This window comes from Vidua chalybeata, chromosome 12 (assembly GCF_026979565.1).
Source record: "Vidua chalybeata isolate OUT-0048 chromosome 12, bVidCha1 merged haplotype, whole genome shotgun sequence".
In the NCBI taxonomy this organism is placed as follows: domain Eukaryota; kingdom Metazoa; phylum Chordata; class Aves; order Passeriformes; family Viduidae; genus Vidua; species Vidua chalybeata.
In genome coordinates, this window is record NC_071541.1 from 7,163,779 (window position 1) to 7,189,469 (window position 25,691).

The 25,691-nt window shown below is 43.9% G+C and overlaps 1 protein-coding gene across 3 annotated transcripts in view; it reads right to left on the reverse strand.

Annotated features, from left to right (window-relative positions):
• Positions 1 to 5,398: 5,398 nt before the first annotated feature.
• SYNPR (synaptoporin) overlaps positions 5,399 to 25,691 on the reverse strand; it is a 102,612-nt gene continuing 82,319 nt past the window's right edge. For all 3 annotated transcript variants that reach the window (XM_053953954.1, XM_053953955.1, XM_053953956.1), the window contains 3 exons: positions 16,438 to 16,636; positions 8,277 to 8,468; positions 5,399 to 7,268 (listed from right to left, as the gene is read on the reverse strand). In XM_053953954.1, coding sequence (XP_053809929.1) covers positions 7,002 to 7,268; positions 8,277 to 8,468; positions 16,438 to 16,636 — 658 coding nt within the window. In that variant the 3' untranslated portion in view covers positions 5,399 to 7,001. The remainder of the gene's footprint in view (positions 7,269 to 8,276; positions 8,469 to 16,437; positions 16,637 to 25,691) is intronic.

Genomic DNA, 25,691 nt, shown 5'->3' on the forward strand with positions numbered 1-25,691 from the left:
CTCGAGGCCAGGGTGTTTGTGATCTCCAAGCAACTGAGTAATAGCAAGCAGGTGGATCGAAGCTCTGCCCCGTGGAAGCAGCCTGCTTGTAGCCATGCCTATCAATAATGCAAACACTACCTGGGAGTCCTGGAGCCAGTTAAATACACCAGCCCACAGCAGCCTCTGGAAGGCACTGCTGGGCTGGCCAGTAGTGGGGCTTGTACTTTATAGGGGAATTTGACAGAAACAAACCCAACTCATAATGGAACCTGGATGTTCTTAGATCTGTGGGGATGTAACTTTGCATCAGGAATAACTTTGACACTGCATCCATTCATCTGTAGAAATTATAATTTTAATGAGAAGCCTTCCCAGTGTGGGATAATGTAACTTGCCTAAAGCTATAAAGGGAGTTATTCCTGCAGCCAGAGTCGGGATCCAAGCGTTTCCTAGCTCCTGATCCAGCATTTATCCTAGGTGAGCACACTCCTACTCTAATATTTATTCTATTTCCCCGTCACGGTGCAAAGAGACCTGCTCTGCCTCCAAACCACTTCCAAAGCAGCACCCAGCAGGGAGCCTGGGCTGTGGTTCCCACCCGAACAGAGAGCGCTGCTTCCAAAAGCAGCACGGAGCCATATGGCAGAGCAGTCGCACATTAGCGGAACTGGAAGGGCTCCAATGAACTTTGTTATTTATTGGCATGGATGTTGCTATTAGAAAACACAGCTTGTCACACTGCCTATCTCCATGCATGGGCTCCTCTCTGCGGATCCTTTGCCTAGAGGTGTCTAGACAGGGTAACTTCAACTTAAAAGACAAAGCAGCCACTTTAATTCCAGGGTGGTCTGTTAATAGGTGGTGACTTCAACTACCTCATCCAGCTCATCATTCCTGGTGAAAGGATAAAATACTGATGTTAAAACTATCCATGATGAGACTTTATGTAACGGGACACACAAAGGAGACTGCAACAGATGGCCTAGAGAATTAAAATGTTTTCCTCATTTAGTAGAAGCTAAATTACTGAAGGCTAATGAATAAGGATGTTCACCACCTTACCGTTCCTGGATTTTAATTATCTTAAAAAGCATGGGAAAAGAGAACCTTTAATTTTCCATCTAAGAGTGTCATTACTCAAACAATTCAGAGCATTTTTCTGAGAGGTTTAGGCTGTCTTAGATCTCTAGTGCATTCTTTAGGACTGGCTCATGAATAAAACAGAGCCTGTAATTGCAATGACGAAGCCAAAACACATATAATCAATGCTCATTATTCCATCAATTAACACACTAAAATTAAACAAGAAATTCAGGCTTAGTAATCTGCCATCAGCTAAAAAAAAAAAAAAAAAAAGTCTTGATATCATGTTGAAGTGATAATTCCCTTTCACATCCGTTGAACCATACAAAGAGGCATGAAAAGATTACATGCCGGTTAATATGTGGAATGGGGATGTTTGGTCTTAGCATCCAAGGTAAAAAATGAGAGTGAGAAACAGACTCAGTTGCCTCTTTATCAGTGGCAGGCAGTACTGCGAGCGGGCTGGCAAACCCAGCCCTCTGTGCTTTGGGATCTTTCCACTGTGGATCAGATTTCAGCTCACAGTTATTTTAATCTCACCAACTTTTGAGGTGAGCTCTAGAACAGGTGATTTGCTTTGCTGGGGTAGTAGCAAGTTCAGACAAACCTGAGGTTCATTATCCCTCTAGGGTACACTAATTAATGTGTGCAGGAGTGTTTGTGCCTGACAGATAAAGGGTAGCATGAGGATAACCCTTGTCTTTGCAGATGATCAGCTTTGAAGACTGAGATTTTGGCTATGCGTGTTGCTCGAGTATTCTGGTCAGCAAGGTGTGTGTGGAGCCAGGCCATCTGCTCTGTAGCTATTTTGGTACACACTATTTATGTTTGAAATATCCAGGTGCCTTTATTGGTCAATTTTTAGCATGTTTCACACGTTAACGACCCTGTCTGCGCAAAATACGCAACCTGCCACTTGAAACTGCAAAATCTTTACAGGCAGTTCACTTGAAATAATTGTCACTGCAAAAAGCCACAGCCTCTGCTTCACTTTTGGTATTTTGGTATATTTCCCCCTCCTTTTTCAAGGAAATGCTTTTTGCATTTCAGAAGGCTGATGTTGTGAAACGTGTGTGTGTGACAGAGCCTTGACTCCCTTGGAGATGACCCTGGGCAGGGCAGGGGAGGGCTGGACCACAGTGGGCAGGATCCGAGGGACACAGGCACAAGGGAAGACCTGACACAGGAGATAAACTCACACCCCCCGGCCTCTCGGGCTGCATTTCAGCAGCACACCCTTCAGCAGCTGCAGGAGAAGAGCTGCTAACTTGCACCCAGGCAGGTAATAGCTTGAACTCTTCACCCAGAGAAGCTGGGGCTGTCCCATTCCTGGAAGTGTTGAAGGTCAGGTTGGACAGGACTTGGAGCAACCTGGTCTAGTGGAGGGTGTCCCTGCCCATGGCAGGGAGGATGCAACCAGATCAACTTTAATCCTGAAAATACTACTGCCAAGTAATTTTCCCTCTGAGAAATGTTTTATTATTGTTCATTTAGACTTCAGAAAGGCAGCTATAGTCTTAAAAAACTGGAATCTCATTAATGGGGGACACAACAATAAAAATGTAAGAAAAGAAACTAAATGCAACAAACAGGATGCCTCCCACTGAACTATTAAAATTTAATATTGAAATGCTAAGGTCTTTATAATAAGGATAGATGACATTGACAAATGATGGGATAATCAGCACCAGATATATTAATAGCAAAATACAAATTATTGCTGATGTTAGAGAATTCCAAAAGGAAAAGCTCCTGGGTTTAGCAGAAGTAGGGAATAAAAAGAAATCTTAAAAAAGAATATTGAAGTTAGGGAGAGCATGAGCTAAGTAGACCATCCAATCACATACATAAGGAATTTTGACTCAAATCTATCTTAAAACTAGTGGACAAAGGACTAAATGCTTATGACATGATATGCATAATGAGAAGAACTTTTTTCAGAAAACAATTAAATAATACGTGGCAATTTTTAATCCATAGTTCTTAATCTTTCTGTCATATTAACTGTGAAACTCTGGAGATATTGTCAGGAACAGACTACAGGGAGGTGCAATGCATGTTGATGCCACTGCCTCTTATATCAGCACATCACAGTTTCAGCCAAGATTGATTCAGGGCTACAGCCTGGATTGCTCTTCCAATTTGAGAGCATATAAAGATTGCAAATAATTAACCTAATTGGGTCAGGCAATTGTAGCACGAATTCATGCAACAAGAGCACAAACTTTCTCCAAGTCTTAGCCATCACTGAGGCTCTGTTATGTACAGCTCAATGGCCATACTGAAGGAGATTTGGTCATCAGGAAAAATATCACACACAAAAAACCCAACCCCATCTAGCCATGGCAGAGCCCCGTGGGTTGTGTTTGCATCTGAGCTCATCCTTGTCTCCTTGATGTGCTGGGTAGGAAGTGAAGCAGGCTGCAGAGCCAGTGGTACCCAGAATTACTCTCCCTGTCCTCTTCAGCACCTTCCCATGGAGGGCATTGATGCTCCAGCTCTGCAAAGTGCATCCCCTCCCCAGCCAAGAGCAAGGGGGGAAACCCCAAACCAGCAGGTGAACATGCCCCTTCTTTGGTCTCTGAGGCACCTGGAGCAAAAGTCCTGTGCTCCCCACTCCCCACCACACTCACCATATGTACCTGCCTCTCCCCCATAGCTTCACACTTGAAAATGCAAACATGCTCCTAACTTGGGTAGCTGAGAAATGGGCTATAAAGAGAAACACATGGGAAAACAGGAGGGACAGCACAAAGATCAAGGAACATGTTTTTTCTCTCCCAGGCTGACCTAGTTATTTAACTAACTGGCAGAGATACTCTAATGATGAAGCAGGAAAGCAATGAGGCTGCCAGCAGCAGTTTCACAAAGGATGCTCAAGTTTACTTTGCTATTTGTCTTAAATCCAGGTAATATCAAATACAGTCTTTTTCATAAATTGCTCAACCCTTGGCTATGCAGTTACCATCCCCAGCTGAAATAAACTTTCAATTTCTCAGCAACTGCAAAAGGATGTGATAAGACTCAAATCTAGAGGAAGACAGATGAAACATTCAAATACATTTTCTTACATAACACAGACAAGTGCATGCATCATTTTTGCTTTCACTTTTGCTGCTGCTGTACTTTATTAATCTGGGAAGCTATAGATAAAGAGATTTTTCTTCCCTTCTAATTCAGAGTGAAGATTACAGTCCCCAAAGGGTAACAACTGGCTCAACTGTTCTGTACCACAGCAAGGAGCTGAGGTACCAGTAAAGATCTGGCCAGCTGGGTAGAGCAAGGACAAGTCTTCCATGAAAATATGTGCCTCTTACACTACTTTTTGTTAACTCTTCCACCAGTTCTGCCCTTCATGAGAAAACCTTAGACATGGAGTTACACAAATAGTACCCAAAACATGACATAAACTTCATTCTGTTCTGAGCCCTGTATTAGAAACTGCCCTTTCTCCAGGGGTGTGAACTCCAGAAAGCTGTCCTGTGCTCACATGGTTACACAAGAATTTAGTCTGGTTTGAAATGCAGGAATAAACCAAAGCAAAACTCATTTCCATCCCTCAGCATTGGATAGAAAAGTTTAGGAATGGGACTCTGCTGATTTGGGTGGAAAATTTCATGAAGAGAAAGCTAGTTGGCATATAAATTATTTCTAGTGGAGAAGCTTAAATATGGGAGCTCAGTTTGGGATATTCCTTGTCAACTAATAGAAAGGGAATTAAAAAAAAACAATAATAACAAAAAAAAAAAAAAAAGAGTAGAAGCAGGAATATGTGGGAGAGGGTATGAAGAGCACACATCCCATCACATCCCTTGCCACAAACACAGATTTCACTTTCTCCTGACTTGCTGATGTCTAATGTTTTTCCAAACTTAAGAAAAACAAACCAACCAACCACCTCCCCAAACAAACAAACAATCAAAATCCCAAACAAACAAACAACCCTGAAAACCAAAAACCAATAAAAAAAAACCAAACAAATTAACCAAGAGCCAAAATAACATTTTTCGTTAACCCAGAAAATTGTATTTTGCCCTCATTTGGAATAGGAGAACATTTAGATATTCCAGTTTGTTTTCTCTACAACTCACACATAGCTTTCCAGCAATCCTCAGAACTGGGATGGTTAGCACAGTACTGGGCTAGTCCTACTGACAGTGGAAAGAGAGGTAAAGAGGCAGGCAGGTATTAAACTGCACACTTTTAATTTTTTTTTTAAAACTTGTGATACTGACCTTTAATGACAGGTGTCTGCAGAAGTGTCGTACTCCACTGTACATTAAAACAATCCCCAGTAAAGTGTTGGAAAACAGTAAGAATATGACCAATAAGGTCAGGCACAGGAAGAGTTATTTTTCTTTAATAGTTATCTTCATTATTTGGCAGTGACATTTCAATATTAACATACTCTGAAAACATGCATTGTATGCAATAACTTTATTAGGGTCAAATAGATATCACAATATAGATTCATCCACTGAGTAGCCATAAATTGGTTACAACAATCATAGAAGAGACTAAGCTGTTTTAAGCTAAGATGCTTCCAACATTACAGCTCATACAATAAGATTATATACTGATACACTTTGATCTAGAAATGCAGATGATCAGTTTTGATTAGTACATTGTGCTTCAGGCTTTTGTTTGTGTCAATGCATCCCATATGCTGTAGTGAGGGAGGGTTGAATTTCCCAGGGAGGAATTCGAACAGGCTACAAGTCTGGCTCTGGCTCTTTTAGGACGAGTTCCTCTGAGCCTGGGTTATTTGGTCAATCCAGTTACATTCTCCATTAGCACCAAGCTAGCGCTCAGAGCAGCAATCTAACAGAGGGATATCTAACAATCTTGAAACAGCACGGACAGAAAGGTTTTCTTCTCATCAAAGGGCATAAAGGAATATTTATGCTTTGTAAGGTCACAATGATACGTGCGGTTTTCATGTTGCTGTATCAAGCAACAGGGCGTTGCCACATGATTTTGTATACTGATATCTGCACCTCTGTTATCTTAGTTAAATAAATACCTTTGTAAACATATAACACAGTTACTTGGTCCTTATTCTCCACAGCTCACGTTAAAAGATTCACAAAACATCCATAGAAATAGTGATTTATAGAAGGAATACTTAGCTGAGTTAAATGGAATAAACATTGGTCAGGTACCATATATACTACTGAATGCCATTTCAAGGAAAAACAGTTTAGTTACAAAGCATTCAGAACTTGGGTAAGCCATATATTCAACTCTGCAAAATATATAAAAGATGCATACGTCTTTTAAACAGACATTTAACAAAATGTAGTGGCAGAAGTCGAGAAGTTCCATTTACACAGTCCAGACATTTGGTAGTATGAAACTGCTTATCCATGCACTAAATTACAGATGGATGACTCAGTGAACTGAAATAATAGTAAAATCTTCTGAAACAAAATGGTATAACCAAAACAAACTCTCTGAAGAGTCACAGACAGGCAGTTCTGAAAATTTAGGTGCAATGTTACATGCATGGATATACAGAATAATCTGTAGAAATCATAGTAAAACACTTCCGTTTTTCACCAAAATGCAGAAGGAAATTCAATTATATTATGCATATTAAATACTACTGACTTGAGGCTACAAAAAGCTTCTACCATCTTAACACATACAAAACTACCATAAAGTTATCTCTACAGTACGTACTACAACAGCAACTCCAGGTCACCGGCGAGGAGCACATCCCCTGTGTCTGGCTAGTCAGGGAAAGAAAGGCCAACTCCAGCCCACTGGCCACCTCCCATCTGCCAAAGGAGGTGGGCTTAGACCTTCAATGGACATTAAACACCTTGTTGTAGTATTAATTTATGTAGAACCCTTAAAAATCTGGTGCCACTGAAACTTGAGACCTGTTAAACTCTCTACTTGCGAGGGATGCAAGAGCTTGCGTTGCGTGAACCCTAAATTTGATTAGCGAAGGAGGTTGGCCCGCTCTGCCCATAGCTCTGGGACTGGCCATATTCACCCACCTGGCCATAGGAGCCTGGCTGGTTGTAGCCACCAGCTTGCCCGTAGCTGTCTTGGTTGTAGCCACCTTGGTTGTAGCCTCCGGGCTGCTTCTCCATGGTGTCCGCAGCGTGCCGCTGGCCTGAGGAATGCCAGCCCGTCTCCTTAAACACAAACCAAATGTTGCCTGCCCAGAGGATAAAGTTCAAGTAGCCAAAGACCTGGGTGGGAAGAAGAGGAGCTCGTTACCAGCAGCCATGGTCTCACAGCTCAACCTAATGTTATGGACCCTGCATGGTCCTGGGGAAGGCAAAGCTGCTCCCAACCCCTCCTTCCCAAGGACAAGAGGGAATGGCAAGTTGTGCAAGAGGAGACTCAGATTGGTTATTAGAAAAAAAATCTCTTCACTGAAATGATTGTCAAGCACTGGAACAGGCTGCCCAGGGAAGTGGTGGGGTCACCATCTGTGGGGTAAGTGTAGATGTGGCACTTGGGGATATGCTTTAGTGCTGGACTTGGCAGTGCTGGCTTAGTGGTTGGACTCCATAATCTTAAGAAATCTTCTCCAACCTAAATGATTCTATGATTCTCCCAAAACCCGCTGGAAAATTTTCTCAGCTTTGGAGCAAATTCCCAATTTCACCTCCCTTAGCTGTAGCTCACAAGGTGTCTGCTTTGCTTTTTGTTTCCAAAAAAAAAGTTGAGCTTTTAGAGGAGTTTTTTTTTTGTTTGAAAATATAATCTAGTTTAAAGAAATTGTGGAAAGATAAAATTGAAAGAAACTAATTAAAAAGAGAGCTCTTAATTGGTCAGGTGGCCTGGAGGGATTTTTTGTGTTTATTTTTTTTAATGTGCTGAAGTCCAATTTTATGTTGTTTTTTTGAGGATTTTTAGAAGAATCTGTAAGGCACTAACATTTCCTTCTAAAGGAGCACACAGAGCCCTTTGCAAAAGAGTTGCAGTGAGCAAGTTAAAAGCAGAGGGGTGGCCAATGCACTTGGACAGACACTTTGCCTTTTCCCCATCCCAACCCTGCACACTCACCCTGCTGTTGCTCCACAGCAGAGCTGCTGTGAGTCACAGCCTGCCTTTCCCTGCAGCAAGACTGCACTTCCAATTAAATCATGTCAGCTAACTGGTTTACACCAGTCAATTTAGGTCAATAAACGGGTAAAAGATGAAAATACATTGCAAGGTAAGGGTGAACAGCAGCAATCAAAGTCACTTACAACCGAAGTGTTGAGGCTCGACATAACAGGGCTGCGAACAGGCAAGCATTTGTTGGACTGCTGTTTGCAGGCAGACATCAGCAGCAGCACTTCATCAGGGTCAGTTGCAACCTTTACATCTGACAGTCCTTTAGCCCAAGCAGATGAGCTCACTAGCCACAAGAATGAGAAGACCACTGTCACAATGAAATCCTAAAAGACAAATTAGTTAGGAGCATTATACTGGTGTGTCCATTGGAAAGGAAAAAATATTAAAAATCACCAGAAAACGGAAAGCTTTCATCAGAGGAGAGAAATACCAAGAGCTTGTTACTTAGTGGAAGGTTGTGTTACTGTCATCACCCACAGAGCTAATTTTCAGAAGTGCTTGACACACCTAATGGGGCAGAGCCCCTTGGCTGACATTTGCACCTTTGGCCTTGAGGCTAGATTCCCACGAACACGTGGCTGGTGCCCAGGATGCTGAGCTGCCTTGAAAATGTGGCTGTTCAGAGCACCAGGCTGATGCATTGGGATGAATTACAAAATACACACGCCTGTAAAGACGCTGGGCCCTCCTGAGGGCTGGGTCTTGTCCTGGGTACTCCTACAGACAGTCGGGGTAGGTTTCCAATAGGAAGTGTTTCTCTCTTAGGGAAAACCTGAAATTGGCTAATCCTCAGGTACCAGATGAGGAGTTTTCTCACTAGCCACAGGTAAGGCCAAATGTCCCTGCTGCATAAGCCATGCAGCCACTAATTACCATGAGTGAGCACGTAAACAGCAAGACTTGCCAAGCAGACACTCCTCCCTGGCCTGGTAAAGCATGGTTCCTAATTCCCATCCACGTGAAAAGAGGGGAGAAGGTGGGGTGGTCCCTCCAGGTTCCAGCAGCTCTGCTCTGATCCACTCTGCTCACTTTCCCCTTGAAAGACTCTCAGGAGCATGCACAGGCATAAACTTCTCCTTGTCTTAGCCAGAACAAGTGGCCAAGTGACACTGTTGTTGTGTGGGTTTGGGGGGAAAGGAGGGAGGAGGTGTGATTTTTCAAGCTTTCTTGTGTCTTGCTAAAACAGAAGAGCCTTTCTGCTGTCATATTCCATCCCATCTGTCAGCCCACAACAGATGGCAGAGGTGCCAAAGTCTAACATACCACTAACTGCATCGCTGCGTCTTGATATCCCACCTCCCATGGGGCTGCTTCCCCTTCCCCCTTGCAAAATAAAGGTGTGCATGGAAGGAAGGGAAAACACTCATGAAGAACCCAGCGTTTCAGGTTGCTTCTCAAAGAAATAAGCAATCCCTAGGAAACACCATTCTCATCTACAAGCACACCTGACATTTGGGGAAGGAGCTCTCTGTGGCACCACAGGGGCGGAGGGCGCGAGCCCCCGTCACGACGGACGAGGCACCAGTCGATAAAGGGAGCCATGAACAAAGGACGTCTCCACTGACGCAGATGGGATTAAATTAACTGTGCTTGGATGCCTTCCCAAAGGATACATCCTTCTCTTTTAACAATTTGTTTTCTGCAGGCCTATGTCTGCCACCGAGCTCTGAGTTCTCTGACCTCTCATGCTGCCCAAATGGGCTCTCTTGAAGAGCGTGAAGCCCAGGAGCTGACAACTCCCTTAACATCCAAAGAGACTCCATGTGGGCAGAGGCATACAGCCCAGAGTAATTCTTCTTCTCAGGGAGATTTCCGGCAAAAGAAATTATTGTATCTCATATGTCTTAGCAGTGAATGAGAAACAGATTCCTAGAGGCAACGGTTCAATTGCAAACATTCCCTAAAAATTCCAGCTGGTAGAAACACGAGATGTCTGCTGAGCTGTGGATGATGATGGGAGATGCTCTTTATTTGCTGTGAGGTTTGACATGCTACCAACCCAGATGCCAAGCCCCCATGCAGTTTTGGACTGACACAAGAGATGGGGACACAGCAGAGTTTTGGGGAATGTGTTTTCCAAATGACAAGCAACCCTCTCCCAACGCCACCACACTTGAAGCAAACTAAACCCAGCTCTGTAATCAGTGCACTGGTAGTGTCACTTAAAAAAGTGCATAACAGCAGGTAGAAATTTGATGCAAACAGAGACAAACTGACTAAAACTAATGCAACACAGGAGATCAAACTTGCTAAAAAGAGAGAAATTTTAAAAATGAGCAAAGTTCTTGAAGCAGGTGACAGCAGCAGGGGTACAGACCTGCTGTTGAGCTTGCAGGCCCTGACCCCACGTTGGAGAGGCTCATTGCACAAATTACTGCATCTGCATGATGCAGTCTGACTGCTGGTATAGCCCATGTCCTGGGCTGTAAGTCCTACCAGAAGATCCCATGGCACTGTGCAGTTGAGGGGATGGCCCTAAAGGCATTAAGTATTTCATGTTATTTCTCAGGTCTTGTCTTCCCCTTCACACCCCATGCTACATCCTTCTCCTGACTTCCTCTGCTCCCCTGTGCCAGGGTGTTCACAAGGTCTAAAACCCTGCCCTCTGTGCTATAAACTCCCCTATTTCAGAGCAGGTCAGAGCCTTGGGGAAAGGGTTCTTGCTCCTGGGGTATCGGATCAGCTCTTGTATAGAGGAACTCCCAAAAACTGTAAAGTCTGGCTGGGTACAAGAAACACACCGAAGCAGAAGTGAAAGATGGCATGGCAGGACTCAAAGAGGAAACCATGCAGCCTGGCCAACAGCTGGCCAAGGAGACAGGACAGGAAGGCTAATGAACACTGGGATTTTTTCAGCAGGTGCTCTCATCTGGGCTACATGACCAGACTCAGGCTCTCAGAGGACTTTTTCTGCCTCTTCTGTACAATGCAAGGGGCAAAATGTATGATTCTGTGACTAGAGTGAACTCACATCTTCCTATTTATGTTGAATCTTTGTGAACCTTCAGCTTTGGCTGGAACTTGAACCTCTCTTGTTTTCAAGTGGGTTTGCATTTCTGGCTGAACATTTTCACAGCTCTGGGTGGAACAGAGTTACAAGATAATGACATGCTGAAAATAAAAGTGAATTTCAAGCTAAGCTGTTCTGTGGCTTAATGTCTATCTGGGGAATTTCTCCTTGGTAATTAAGGCCAGAGTGCCTGCATACTAAAACATACTAAAACAAATCTTGCATTTCAATGTTTAATATCCCTATAGCATGGGTGAGTCTTTTTTTCCTTTAGAACAAAGTAATTTTTTGTAGTTGCTCTCTTAAAGTGGTATCCAGATCTCTTGAGTGTGTATTGTTATACGATTACACTACACTCCTAATTACCAAGTTTCTCTCTCAGATCTCAGCTGAGATACTTTGCTCTGCCTACAGATGCCTTTGGGAAAGAAGGAAAACACGAACATGTAAAGAAAGGCAAAAACTGAAATTTAAAATACTCTGAATATACAAGGAGGGACTTTTTAAGATCCTGAAGTATGTGCAAAAAAAAAAAATTCTTACTGCCTTTTTCAAGTTGAAACTTGTTATTACTGAGTTTGCCAAAAATGCCTACTTGGAACAATTTTATATATTACACATTTTAGAATAGAACTGTGAATGCCTTTTCTTTTTATAATAATTGAAATATTTCTCCTTGCTATCAAGCTACTTAGGTAGCTTTTTGCAAAATGAAAAAAGGGGCAGCCTTTGAAAGGGGCAGTCACTTACAGTCACTTAAGCCTGCTGCTCAGTTTTGGATTTCCCAGTGTCTGGCACAACCTCACCCAGCCAAGAGCCTCTGTAGAAGCTGCTTGTTCACTCAGAAAGGGACGTGTTTCATCTGCTCCAAGCTGGTCAGTGGCTTCATCAGGCCCTGAAGGCTGTGACACACATGTCCCTGCGTGCACCCTGTGCCCTGCTCTCCCTCCCAGCCAAGTCTGGCAGGATGGTCTTGGGCTGTCATGGCTGGAAAGAGGCAAAACCTCAGCTCTGGCCTGGCCAGAGTCCTCCTGGCATCCCTCCTCCCTCACAGAGCTGCAGCTGCTGCCTTGTAACTGACTTCCACGCAGGGCTCATGCTACAAAACCTTTCTATTTGTGAAAACCCTCTCACACACTTACAGCCTCCAAGGGAGCAACTCCTCGAATGCTGAGGTCCATAAACCCTCCTAGTCAGAGCCTGACTAGCACTGCCAACAGGTTTCATGGCCAACCACGCAGCAGCAGAGGGAGATTTCTTTACCCAGAAGAGGCAAACCACTCAGAGGATTTGCTTTCACAGTCACAACCACCCTAAAAATGCAAGAACTACCCCAGCAAGAGCCACAGCCCTGGTCCCAGCCGGGAAAGCGGCCAAGAGCAGATTGCTGCAGGCAGCAAACGCCTTCCCACAGTGGCATTTTAGCTCTTTTTTGGTTTGAACGAGGTCCCACCCCAGATTTTTTGCCGAATGAAGCTTTGAAAGAATTACATGCTTCTTGCAATAGTGTAAGGCCTTGCAAGACTGCTTCTGGCAGGGAAGTGCAGAGCCTTTTGGGAGGTACCAGCATGTACAGCAAGGTCACCCTGGATTGTGTTTTAAAAGAAGATGACAAGAGCAGGCTGAAAGAGCTCTTTGAAATGCAAAGAAATATTCAGGTTTTTCCTAAGTTCATTTTTCAGCTGTAAAGGATTCAGTCTTTGTTTTTATAGATGGCTCTTTATTCTTTTCCTGTCTATTTTTTAGACAACTGGACACTGGTGAGGTAGTACAACATGTTTAATCAAAGAGGTGTCCAAAGAGCAGACCTGGGTGTACTTAACTCACTCAATCTGCAACACATATAAGGAACCAAATGCCTTTCTGCATAATGTGATTATTCATGGGAGTCCAGATGCAAAGGAAAGATCTCATCTTCTTAAGATATAAGCATCCTTATGCACCATAAGAATGAGATTATCAAGTAATCACTATAAAAATGAAATATCTCTTTTCAGGGCTATGTCAGTCACCTTTCTTGGCTGAATAATTTTATGCTTTTATATTAATTGACTAGAATATTAATAAAGTGATTTACATTTATACATGAATGCATGTGGCTCCTCATGGCCAAGTTGTAACTTCCCAGAGACAAACCTGAAGGCACATAGGGCTCTCGGCATGTGGATTTTAAATGGAACACATATGGGGCAAAGAAACCATAGGAAAAGTAAGAAGCCTGAGTGATGGAGACTGATACACATTGACTATGACTATTCTTTCTTTTCTGAGAGACATATGGAAGCATCCTATCCCTGATCCCCTACAATTTCAGCACAGCTGGGTTGGTTACTCTCTGCTTGCAAGAAGCTCCAAATGTACAGACCTGAAGCAGAGCATTGACACAGGGGGCTGGGCTGGCAGTCCCAGTGTGCAGCTCATCTCTGCTCTCATCACAAACCAGCAGTGCCTCCCCAGGTATGTGGTGTTAAACAAGTGGAAACCAGCTTAAGTTGGTTTGGTCTGAGAGATGGGGATGTACTGAAAACTGGTGGCATTTTGTACATTGCATCCTTTAAAATCTAAGTCACCACCTCCAATTAATTTCTTTTAAAAGTTTCTGGCTCTTGAGCACTAATCAGTCACTTGAGAAGCTGCCTTGCCCTCGTTGTACCCACCAAGGTGAGACCCCAGCTCCTTGCTGCACACGTGCACCATGTGGGAGTTCACCACGGAATGAAAATCACAGCTGTGGTTTGCAGAGCTCAGAAACACACAGCATGTTTCTATGAGATACTGAATCCCTGGTAACCTGCTCCTTGTTCCTTCAAAAACTGGGAACCCAAGGTCCTCTCTTAGGTTCATCTATCTGTATGAACCCCCTCAGAGGATCCCTCAGGGAGCCAGCAAGGGAAGCAGAGGGTGTATAGTGCAAGGACTCATCATTCCCTGTGGGAATGGATGAGTAACACAAGCAGGGCCCTGTGTGACCAAAAGGAAGACTTTTATCCCCAAAACCTGACAGGCAACATTAGCAACAGAAATGGTTTACTGCATAGTGAATAAACACACCACTGCCATCCAAACAGACAGGGAGGAGTTATCTGCTTCTCCCACTGGAAATATTTCCTTGCTATCATGCCTCACTCCACACTGAATGATAAAATATTTTTCCACAGTTAAAGTGATGCTTTGCTTGAGATCTCAGCACATGCAATTCATTTCCCCGTATCTGTATAAACAAAGTAAACTTGAAACAGCGACTGAAATTTTCCTTGCAAGTTTCTTGTGACTTAATGGTCATTAAATTCCTTATAATGGTATCTTCTGCACCCAGTCAGGCTTCTGCAATTCGGTAATGCATTGATGGTGTTCTGACTGCCTGTGCAGGGGCCTTTTGAAAAACTATTATAAAATTTCAAGTGAAAGGGGTTTTTCCTCTCTCGACTTCTCCTGTCATACTCATTTTTCAAATCCTGAAAATTTGTCAGGAGAAAAGGCAGCTCTGAGAGGGTGCTGCTTAAAGGCAGATGTCATCCCAGACTGAGAAAATATGAAGCCAAGAGGAAGTACAAGTCTTAAAACAGGAATGGTTTTAACCATGAAATTGAGATCAGGCACTGCAGCAGAAGCAAGGATGGATGAAACTATCATCTTCAAACTCTTCACTAAGAGAGAATAACTGGTAGTCTGGATAAGGTGCCTGATGCACTGATCCTGCCTGGTGATGAAAGAGAACAAAGGCTGCCCTACCTCCTGCACCAACACGTGCTGCACCACAGATTTCTGCAGCACTTTTCTTTGGAAGGAACAATCTCAGGGATGAGACATACTCACACATCTGATCTGATACACGTCAGTTCAGAGCAGCATCTGCCTGGAGCTGGAGGATACATTGCCTGCCTCCTTCACAGAGCATGTGACATCCCTTAGGTGAGCACTGCAGCCTTGAAAAGCCGGTTTTCACTCCAAGTTTTCTTTTTCCTTGACTGCTGAATTCCTCCTGGCTACAGCTGCCAGCCTTTTCTCTGGCTGGGGCTCTGCATTTTCCCTACAACTCCACTGCACAGTGTCCAGGGACACCAGCAAGGATGTGCTCCAGGCAAAAAAGGTTACTTTTTTCTAAAAATGCCAAATACAACAGAGCTTGCAGTGCACAGGAGTTGCAGGAGCATTTGGCTGGGGAAGATGAGACTCTCCTCCTGTCAGGCACAACCTGACCATAACCCTCAGCCATTCCCAGAACCACTCACCAGCAGGAGCTGCTTTTGCTGTAGGATAAACTCAAAAGCATCTTTACATTCTGAAAAAATAAGGTCATATAGCCTTGGTTTAAATACTGTGAAATTGCAAACAGAGGCTTTGGTAACAGACACTGGTTAAATTTAACCTGTAGATTCAATTACAATCCATTACATGGAACAAATTAAGTCAATGTGATGTTAATGCTGCAGCAGATTGTGCCAGGCATCTTGTGACAGGCACGACTGCAGCAGCTGTTTCAGGAAAGTCCTGGACAAAGACAAGTGGTCACATGACGATGTGACATATTAATACCATTGTTTATCTTTCCTTTTTCTATTGCTACAGAGGATAATGCAGTTGGTCAAAACTAAGAATTATTTTCTGTAAGAAAATTAAGATGGAAGAATTCTGTAACAAGTCCTTTGATGTGACAGTTTGAAATGAGATCTCTCTTGATACCCAGATGAAGCAAGGCACTTCATTTATTTACTCTTTCTGCAGGGACCCCTTTATTTTGCCTGTTCTTTGTCTCCTCCGTGAGGATTTCCTCACATTTCCTCACCATTTTCTAGGACAGGAAAGGTCCCAATGATGGTTTGGCACAGCCTGGTTTTTGGCAGCAGGAGAGGGCCACAGGGATAGCTTCTTTGAGAAGCTGTTGGCACTTTCCACCATGTCCAACAGAGCCAATCTCGGATTATCTCCTCTTTCCTTTTTTCCCCACCAATGAAGCTCTGCTATCACAGACATAGGGCTGAGATCCCAATCCTGCTCCCACTCAGCTACATGTTCATTATTTGTGTGACCATCATCACTGTGGGCAGAGGGAGAGAAGCACAGAATTTCACAAATACATACAGGACTAAACTCCTCCTGCATACCTGCCTCCATTGCCTCTGGTGTTAAAATATTACATCACCATTAAGACAAAAAAGCAGGTGAATGCTTTGGGCAGCAGGACACCTGGATCTCCCGGACCATGCCAAATCCTCCACAACCGAAAAAGCAAGAGGTGAAGACCTACACCTGAAAACACTGCAAATGCTGCAAACACTTACAATTAAAGGCCCTCTGTTGTTCTCACGGTACTTGTTCTGGAAGAAGATATAAACCACAGTGGCAGCCAGCGAGTAGAGGAAGGCGAAGACCGCGATGGTGACGAAGAACTCCGCCGAAGAGGAGAAGTCCCCTATCAAGGCGAGCGTTTCCCGGCGCTTGCCTTCGCAAGTGGGAGCCTCAAAATTCACTTGATGCAACCTGGAAAACATCCCATAGAGCAGCAGGTGAAGTACAGAAAATGGAAACTGTTATCTGAATAAAGATGAATACATTTGCGCTGTCTCATTCCTGATGCACATTGATCCCTGTGAATAACTGGCAGCTGCGGGCTGAGCTCCTCAGAGCCCTGCGAGTGCCAAGGTGAGACTGAGCACACGAACACATCTTTTAATCAATCCCAGAGAAAAGTTTATGTTCCAGCGGTTTGGTACAACCCTCTCCTTCTTCTCTGGGGTTTTGCCATGGCAACAACATGAGAAACAATTTGATTCTTGAATTCTTACAATCCAGGCAGCAGAAAACAGGTCTTATCCTCACTGCTGAGCCCATGGGATACCTGTGTTTGGATGTTCACAGATTCCTTGCATCAAATTGTCTGGTGCAGAGCTACCTATGGCTGTTAGCCCATAGGGCTGCAAGCCACATAGTGCTTCTTCATTAAAGGCTTTTAAAATCAAGCTGCAGCAGAAGTACACAACTCGGATCAAAGAAAAAGTCTGCATGCCCTGGTTTAAGCAACCTAAGCCCTAACTTTATACTCATGCACTGTTTATCTGTGACTGAGCTAATAGATTTATCATTCTGTCTGGAAGCTCCTGTGACAGACTTTTTTTTTGGTAATAATTTCAATTTCTGATTCAGAAAAAGAAAGAGGATCCATGGAGGGGCCATTCTGGCAGGTCCTGTTGCATGGCCCAGATTCACATCAGTGGGGATGTGGAGCCCAATGAGGGATCACGTTGTTCTGCCCTTCACAGGCTGAGTTAAGGGGACGCAGCCAGCAGCAATTAAAGAACTGATGATCTGGTGCTGAGAAAGGATTAGGCCTTCTGGGAGACATTCCTCTGCTCAAGGGCAATTAATGTGTGCAACAGCAAGCCAATGGGAGCAGCAGCCATAACTATATTTGGCTAAATAAAAAGTTAATTCCCCAGACAAAAACAAAGTACCCACAGCAGAAATCACAGAAGATGGATTAATGGACATTGGAGGATTGGATGACTTTTTGCTTTTGCTGGTTCTGATTAAATGTACCCAAACATGTAGGCAGAACCTTTTCATCAGCGGTTGATGAATAATGCCAGTTATTTGCCTCAGAGATTTTATTCCCTGTCATTGTAGTAGTGGTGGGATGAAAATAAAAACCAAGTCTGCCCAGATTGCAGGGATGAGCAGTGGCTGAATCACCTTTCCAGCATAAAGCCAGCAAAGCCTGATGAAATCTGAACACGTGAGAGAGATCCTAATGCCAATGATCAGTTTCCTAGCTTCACTGTCTTTATAGCAGAGTTTTCTTCCCCTCCCCAGGAGCCCTGAAACACAGACTGGACAACACATGGTGTTGCAAGTAGCAGCTCAAACTCCTGTGCATACCAAAGAGGAAATAACTTAGGGAATATTTCTACCAAGATTCACATTTGGAGCCACTGCCCACCCCTGCCCCTCTGACTGTCCACTGTCAACACAGCCCAGTCTCATCATCAACAACCACCAACCTTACAAAACATGGTAAAGCAACTGAGACCCTGAGACCAGTTTGCTTTCCATTCTCTGTTTTCCTGACTGCACCTTAGTTCTGAATCATAAGCCAGAAAAAAATGTTCATATATTAACACCCCACTTGTACCTTCCCAGCCGTGCTTTTGTGGCCAGGCACATGTGAGGGATACGAGATCACAGAAACCTTCTTCCATCAAGTTATTTTTATTCACTTGCTTTTCCTTTTAGATTTTCTTGGTCTCTAAGAGGATGTGCAGTAATTGGTGCCTCTTGTGGCCACCTCACCTCTGCCAAAACAACTGAGATCTTTGTTGTGCAAAGGGCCCTAAAATAGACCATGATTCAGACCTGGGAAGAGGAGCTGTGACAGGGAAGAGAAGTGAGGGAGCCAAGCCCTGTGGTGGTTAGGGTGGATGCTGACTTTACATGATACATCTGAAAAGTTTCTTTAAGGCAGGGGAGGATCTGTGACAGAAAATCAAGTTTCACTAACTAAAACCTTTTTGATCTGGAATGGCATCGCCAAGAGAAAACTCTGATTTTTTTTCACTGATGTTGCTGAGTCAGCCTTTCTGGGGGCAGGATGGTTTGGTGATGACTCACAAAACATTAATTGCCTCCGCCTCTCACTTTTGATATAATTCTACCTGTTCTGTCTCTTACTTCCTCTCACTTACTCTTCTTTCATCTTCTCTTATCTCTCTTTGTTTACACCCCCCCTTTTCCTTCAAGTCACCCTTGGCCAGTGTCCTCCTTCTGCTGCTTTTCCAATTTCCAGCACCACCCCTCCATTCCAGCTTTGACTCTCCATTTGCTGAACAAAATCAGGAGCCCCAGGAGTGACCCTTTGCAATCACACCCTTTGCACTTTGTTAACATTTGTTAGGCTGCATTAACAGGAATGATTTTCACTGTTTGATGGGCAATGCAGATAAGGAACACAACAGTAATGAATTTACTTAATTAGGGAAACCTTTCCCCCTGTGAGTTCCTCCAGGGTTTTTTTTTTTTGCCTTGTACTGCACTGAGTATTGCTATTAATTCAGAAATAAAGCTCCTAACTTTGGAATGTGACCTTGCATCCCACACTCAGCAGAGCTGCACTAATGTCATCCTCACTGCACATTGTTACCAGCACCATCGCCTTTGTGAACAGCAACTGCCATGGCCAAGCCATCCAGGCCCAAATTCCCTCAAACTCACTTCAGTCTGAAGTAAGTCCACCAAAGGCAGTCAAGTTTCACTGATGAAGTCACAGTAATTAAGGGCTTCTGAGGTTTCTTCCACCACTAGGCAAACTTTCCATTGCCGTGGGAAATATGATGACAAGACAGCTGTATTGTCTAGCTTGACAAGATCAAAAGAGGGCAGGAATGTTTTACAGTGAAAAAGGGGATTTTTACATTGTTCCACAATAACGAAGAGCAGTTACATTTTCAGATGCTAATTACCCTTGCTCTGAAAAGAATACATGAAGCCAGACACATTGAACAAAGCTTCAGCTGTTACATGTGCATGGGGGAGCAAAAGCTGTGCTCTCTCCATGTGAATGTGAAGTTCCCTTTTCTTCCTGAACTTCCTCAGTAATATTGAAGCCACAGCTTTCTTTTAATCATAGCCCTCCATTTTTCTTTTTAGAGCAGCTTAATTCCCCTGATGATCCTTGAGCATGAAAATAGTCATGAGCCAACTTCCCCAAAGACCTGTCTCACTCCACCAGCAGACACAGAAGAGCCCAAGCAGAAGGGTGAGTGATCTAATATTGTCTGATTCACCCCCTTCAACAATGCACACAGGGCTTAGACTTGAAGCCAACAGAACACACAATTAACACAAGAATGTGCTCAAATGTTATTGATGAACCAGCATAGATTTCCTCTCCTGGGCTTTGATCAGTGTGTGGATTAATAAATAACTGATAAAGTTCTGCCTCTAAAAATTCTCAATGGGGGTTAGTGTTTCTCCATTCCTTTAGTAGGATCTAGTGAATAACAGGCAAAAAAAAGTGCTCTGTTTTGGCAGGTTGTCCTATTTTCTGAAAATAGCATCTTGTAATCCACCCTCCAACTTGTCTACAACATGCTGGAATAAAATCTGCAACACCCACACATGTGCTTGCAAAAAACCCAGAGATCCATTATCTTTTCATTGGGCTGTATTTCCCCCCAACTTGTTTCTGGTACTGACACTGTCAATTGTCTTTACTGTCTGCAAATCCCTGAGAGAAATGCATTGCTAGAAATGAGTTATTGCAGTAGTGCTTGTGGAGGGGTTTCTTGGGAAATGTTTATCTTGGCTGATAATCTCCAAAATGAGGGGAAAATGAAATTTCAAAATACTGTAGTGAAATGCTGACATGCACAGAGCCCCTCAGCAAGTCAAACTGCCCCGTTGAGGCACAAGAACGTGACACAGGTTTACATCTTCCTTTCTCTGGGATACAGAGTAAAGGCATTTCTTTTAGTTAGCCCTGAAAACACTGGAGTTCCCTCATTTCAGAGGACTATGCTGGTGTGCTTTGACAATGGTGCCTCCAGCCAGCCAGTCCCTGGGCAAATGTACCTTTTGAGGTGCCAAATATGGATTTTTTGGTAGGTTTAGTGGAAGAATACAAATAAATGGGAGCCTTTCTTTACACAACAGAGCTCATCATTTCTGTAAAACTTCTCTAGAGATATTACCTACATTAAGAAAAACACTTTGAAAGTCATCTCTAATAGTCAGGTCAAAGCAGAAATCTGCCTGCAAATGAGAAGTCTTTTCTTTAAGGTAACTGGGGTCCCCTGACTCTCCCAACACTCATCCCAGCCTGTTCTTCTCACTGCAAAGAACACTTCCCCCAGTGCGGGGCATTCCTGAATGTTTGGTGTTAAAATCCTGGCTATCTGCAAGGCTGCTCAGACAGCAAGGAACAGACTTCCTTCCAGGCTTCAGGAGGATGGATGGAGCCAGCTCTGCATTCTCCTCTTCCTCCCCCTAGATCTGCTCTGCTGGGACAAACTTCTGAGTGGGGGGACCCTGCAGCATCAAAACCATCACCCAGCAATTCCCATAGGATCTGAATCTTTGCACCCAGGCATCCAGGAGCTGCTGAAGTTAGTCTCAGGCAGAGAGCCTGTTAATACCACATTTGAACACCTTGAAGCCATTAATGCTGAAGTTCTCTCCAGCCCTTCAAAGTCAAATAGCTGAGATGTTATTCAAGCCCTGGACAGCTGTGGGGATGAGATGGCGTTTGCCCCTCAGCAGGACAGCAGCTACCATGGAGGTGACTACTCCCTGGCTCTTTTGCACCTTGTGCTATTCTGGTAAAATCAGAGATTTTTACCCTTTTGCTAACAATGACAAGACTGTTTCTCACCCCAAGCTGCTCTCCAACAGCTCTTTTCCCAAGATGAAGAAATTATGCTTACTCAAGTATTCCTATCCCTTACCTTTACATTGCCCATCTGCCATGACACACATCTCAGTGCTGCCTGCACATACCACAGCCTTTCAAAACTGAGATGTTTATCCATCCTTCCTAACTATCCCAGCAGTTTTCCATACCTCACTCTACCAGCTGCCCCAAAAAACAACACCCTTCCAGACTCCCCAGCACACAAAGGTGCCTTCAGTACCCCTAAAGAGCAGCACATTCGTTTCCACCACATACCTGCCCCTAAAAAAATCTGTTCATTTTTATCTGGAGACAGAAAGCAAAATTAAAATTCGCCATCTGACTCAGCAATCCAAGCCTGGTCTTTTGTTTCTGTTGTTTCTAGAGGAAGAAGGAATAGAGTTGGCTGATCAAAGAGTATTTGAAAATATTTCACTTTGAACTTCTGTCTGCTCAATAAAACCTCTCCATTTATTATCAAAAAATGAATTCCAAAGCCCACATCACTCTAGAATTATTCAACACTACCAGTCATTTCACACAAATACATATATAATCTTGCAAACATTTATTCCTAGCTCCTATGCTGGTCATTTGAACATCCTAAAGATCTTCCCTTTGTCACAGCTGACTTTAGTGGCTTATACCCATCCAAATCCATGTCCAGAGCAGCATGATCAAAAAAAACCCCAGAAGGTGCTGCTGGAAAGCTAACCAGGAAAGCTGTAGCAACCTACACTCTTTTCTGGTTTATGTCCAGTGAAAATAAAAAAAAAATTTCCCTCCTAATACTTCACATTTCCTAGCTTGTCAGGCTCCCAGCCCTCTCTAGCACATAGCTGTGCTGCAGATGTTTGGCCAGCACTATTTTCCTACAATACTGGTTTATCAGGACAAACTGCCAGGCACAGCTGCTGTCCCAGCACACCACACTGTGTGCTGCACTGGGACAGGGGCAATTCCCCCAGTGCAGGCAGCTCAGAGCAGGTTCACCACAACGCCAACCCAGAGCTGGGCATCTCATGGGTCCCTCTGCTCCATCCCTCTATCCCACATTTAATTTCTCCTGTTAAGACAGTGAGTCTGAGACCCCCTGAGGTGCTCAGACCTCCAGGAAGAGAAGCTACACAACCCCTTCGAGGACAGGTTCTGAAGGCACTGGAACAGGGACAGCACTGGTGGTGGGGAGAAGGCACTGGTGCCATACCCTCAGCTTGAGATCCCCCTGCAGGACCCACTCCCAGTGACTGTGTCACAAAGCTCTTGGGAAACAGCCTGCACAACACTCCTGGGGGAAAAAACATCTGGACCTGTGCCAGCCGTGGGAACGAGCCTCCCCAGACGGTGCACGTAGCAGGAGTGCAAACCCTACTACTCCATCGTAGCACCAAAAAGCCAACAAAAAAGGCTCATTATAGAACACATGCTGCTGGGAGTGCTCGCAAAGCTGAGTGGGTGATCCCAACTCCACTTCCAAGCCTTATCCAAGACCCAGATTTATCTCCCAAGAGAATTTCACAGCTCTTCTCAGGAACACATGCTGTGCAAGCAGAGCACAGTGCTCAAAGACATGTTCCACCAGTCATTACAGCCCAGATACCTTCTCAGATTGGGCACTTACATTCTTTGTGGTACAGCCTAGTGGCAATATATTCTGATTTCCCTTCACTGAGCTATTTTCTTAGGACAAACTGCTTTCTAGTCTCTGGGAAACTTTGCTACTATCTCAGAAGGAAGGTAATCCTTCATTATCTTTTAAAAAAGCCATCATGTTCATGGAACAAGGCAAATTATAGGACCTGGAAATGCCACCGGCATACATTTAAATCACCACATAAACAACTATCCAGTGTTACCTGGTCCCATCATGATATCCTGTCTGAACCCACAGCTCTCATGTCCCTCTTGCTGCCCTCTCCTCTGGACAGACACAGAAAACAGCTTCCAAACTAAGAAGCTCCTGTCAGAGGCAAAAAAAAATCTTCCATTTGGAGAAAGATCTACAGAAATCTAAACATCTATAAATGAAACACAAGCAGTAGAAATCATAAAGAAAAGGTCTTAAAAAGTCATTGAATATAATAAGACCATTTCTGAGAAGTGGATGTATTAAATCCCTGGGCAGTGTTTCTGCATGGAGCAGTGTGGGATTGCTGATCTGCCATTCCTGCACCCCAACACATCCCTGCAGCTGCTCTCACCACCTCCAGTTCACCTTCCACCATCAAATGGGCTATGAGCTCCATATAAAAGTATTCCAAATTCTTGGGCATCACCTGGTGTTCAGCCAGAACCACCTGAAAGCACAAATGCTTCACCCTGTGACAAGCAGTGTTCACACACAATTTCATCTAGACCCTGCAAGCAGCAATTTCACCCCCCAGACCAACAGATAGAAATACAAGAGCAGTTACAGAAGATGCAGAAACATTTACTCCTTTGTGTTGTATTTCAATATTACTTTGTATTTAACTGTAATTTTTCTCAATTATATTGCCATAATGTACCTAAAGCAATCAAATTAAGTTCTCTGTAGAGTTTTATGGGATGACTCCAATGAAACTCCCAGTCACAGTATGTACATCTGGAAGGATATGACAAATCCTTTCCTCAGGGAGCTGGTGGGCTGCAGCACAAGTTGAGCAGTGCACTGGGCAGGAGCCAAGCACACTTGTGGGGCTGCTGATGGACCTGCAGACAAACTGCCAGCACCTTCACACCTTGAATAGCCCAGGAGGTGTGAATCCAGAGAGGACAGGCACTGAGTGGGGCTGTGCTGCATGGGCTTGGATGCACATTCTCTCCAGAGTCTACTGAATGAAAAATGTTGCATTTATCTCCTGGCAAATAAATTAACATAGAATCCAGGTGTGAGAGGAGACCAAAGACATCCCATGCATCCCACCCCCTACAGTCCTGGGGAAATCTTCAGGGTCCCTGCACAGCAAATGCACATTTTGGAGCAGGGAAAAGGGGAAGGACACATGTTTGATTGTCCCCCAGCTGGGTCACCATGTGCCATGCAGGGTATGGGATCAAATGCCAAACAAAGCAAAGCTAAAAGGTGGCTGCTTTGGTTGCTTCTGTACTGACAGCATGAAAATGTGAAAAAAAATAAATTTGCAAGGGAAGTTGCCTAAAGTCTGACTTTTAGGAAAAGCCTTTGTGGCAGGCACAGATAAAACACCATCACTGCACAATACTGCAGAGACTATTCATGAATATATATTAAAAATTCAAATGGTGAAAAAGCTGCAACAAATCCAAAATCAACTTCCACTTAAAGAACAAATTTGGCCTAAAGAATTAATGGAGGATTTTTCTGGCACTAGAACAGTGTTAAGCATAAAATATAGCCTCTATGAAGAAAAATCAGTCGGTCTGGACCATCCAAATTCAGGAAAAATCCAATTTTTGAGTGCCTAAAGAAAAACTCTACAATTTACAAAGTTTTAAGAACATGTTTTCCTGTATCTGCAGCAGACACCATCTCCAGAAATTTCCTACCACTTTCCTTCCCCCTCCAGCTGTATGCCCATGAGCTCTGTATTCTTGCAAAGTTTGTACATGGACAAGGCAAGAACTGACAGTCTGAAGAGCTGTGAACCAAGACAAGCCTCCTCTATGGCCCCAGTTCAGCATGCAAGGATGTGTTTGTTTCAAGTTTTAAGGGATTAAAAGCTACAGAGGAGAAGCAGAACACTGATGACAGCAGCAACTGAGATGACCTCATCATCTGGAGAAGTCATCTTGTCTGCAGAGCTGCAGCCCCATCACAAAAATACTGCCTGGACCCATCAGCTTGTCCTTGGTTAACAATTGTCTTTGCAATTAACTGGAGACTTCATGGTTTTACAAATCTTCCTCCTCTGACCTCCTCCAGGAGCGAGTCCCTGCTGGCAGCCCAACACACCAGCAGCAGGAACAAGCAGAGGTTTGCCACCCTTGGGCTACAGCTTCTTGGCTGTTTACAAAATAGTTTGACTCAGAAGCCAAGCCACCCAGTCCAGCCATGAAATTGTGGGGGTGGTGGGTGGTCTCTTGCTTCGACAACACAGTCATGATGAGGACCACATGCACAGGGTCAGCCTCAAAGAGAAGCTGAAGATGTGGTTTTATCAGATTTCTGGTGGTTTTCTATAGCTCTCATGCAGG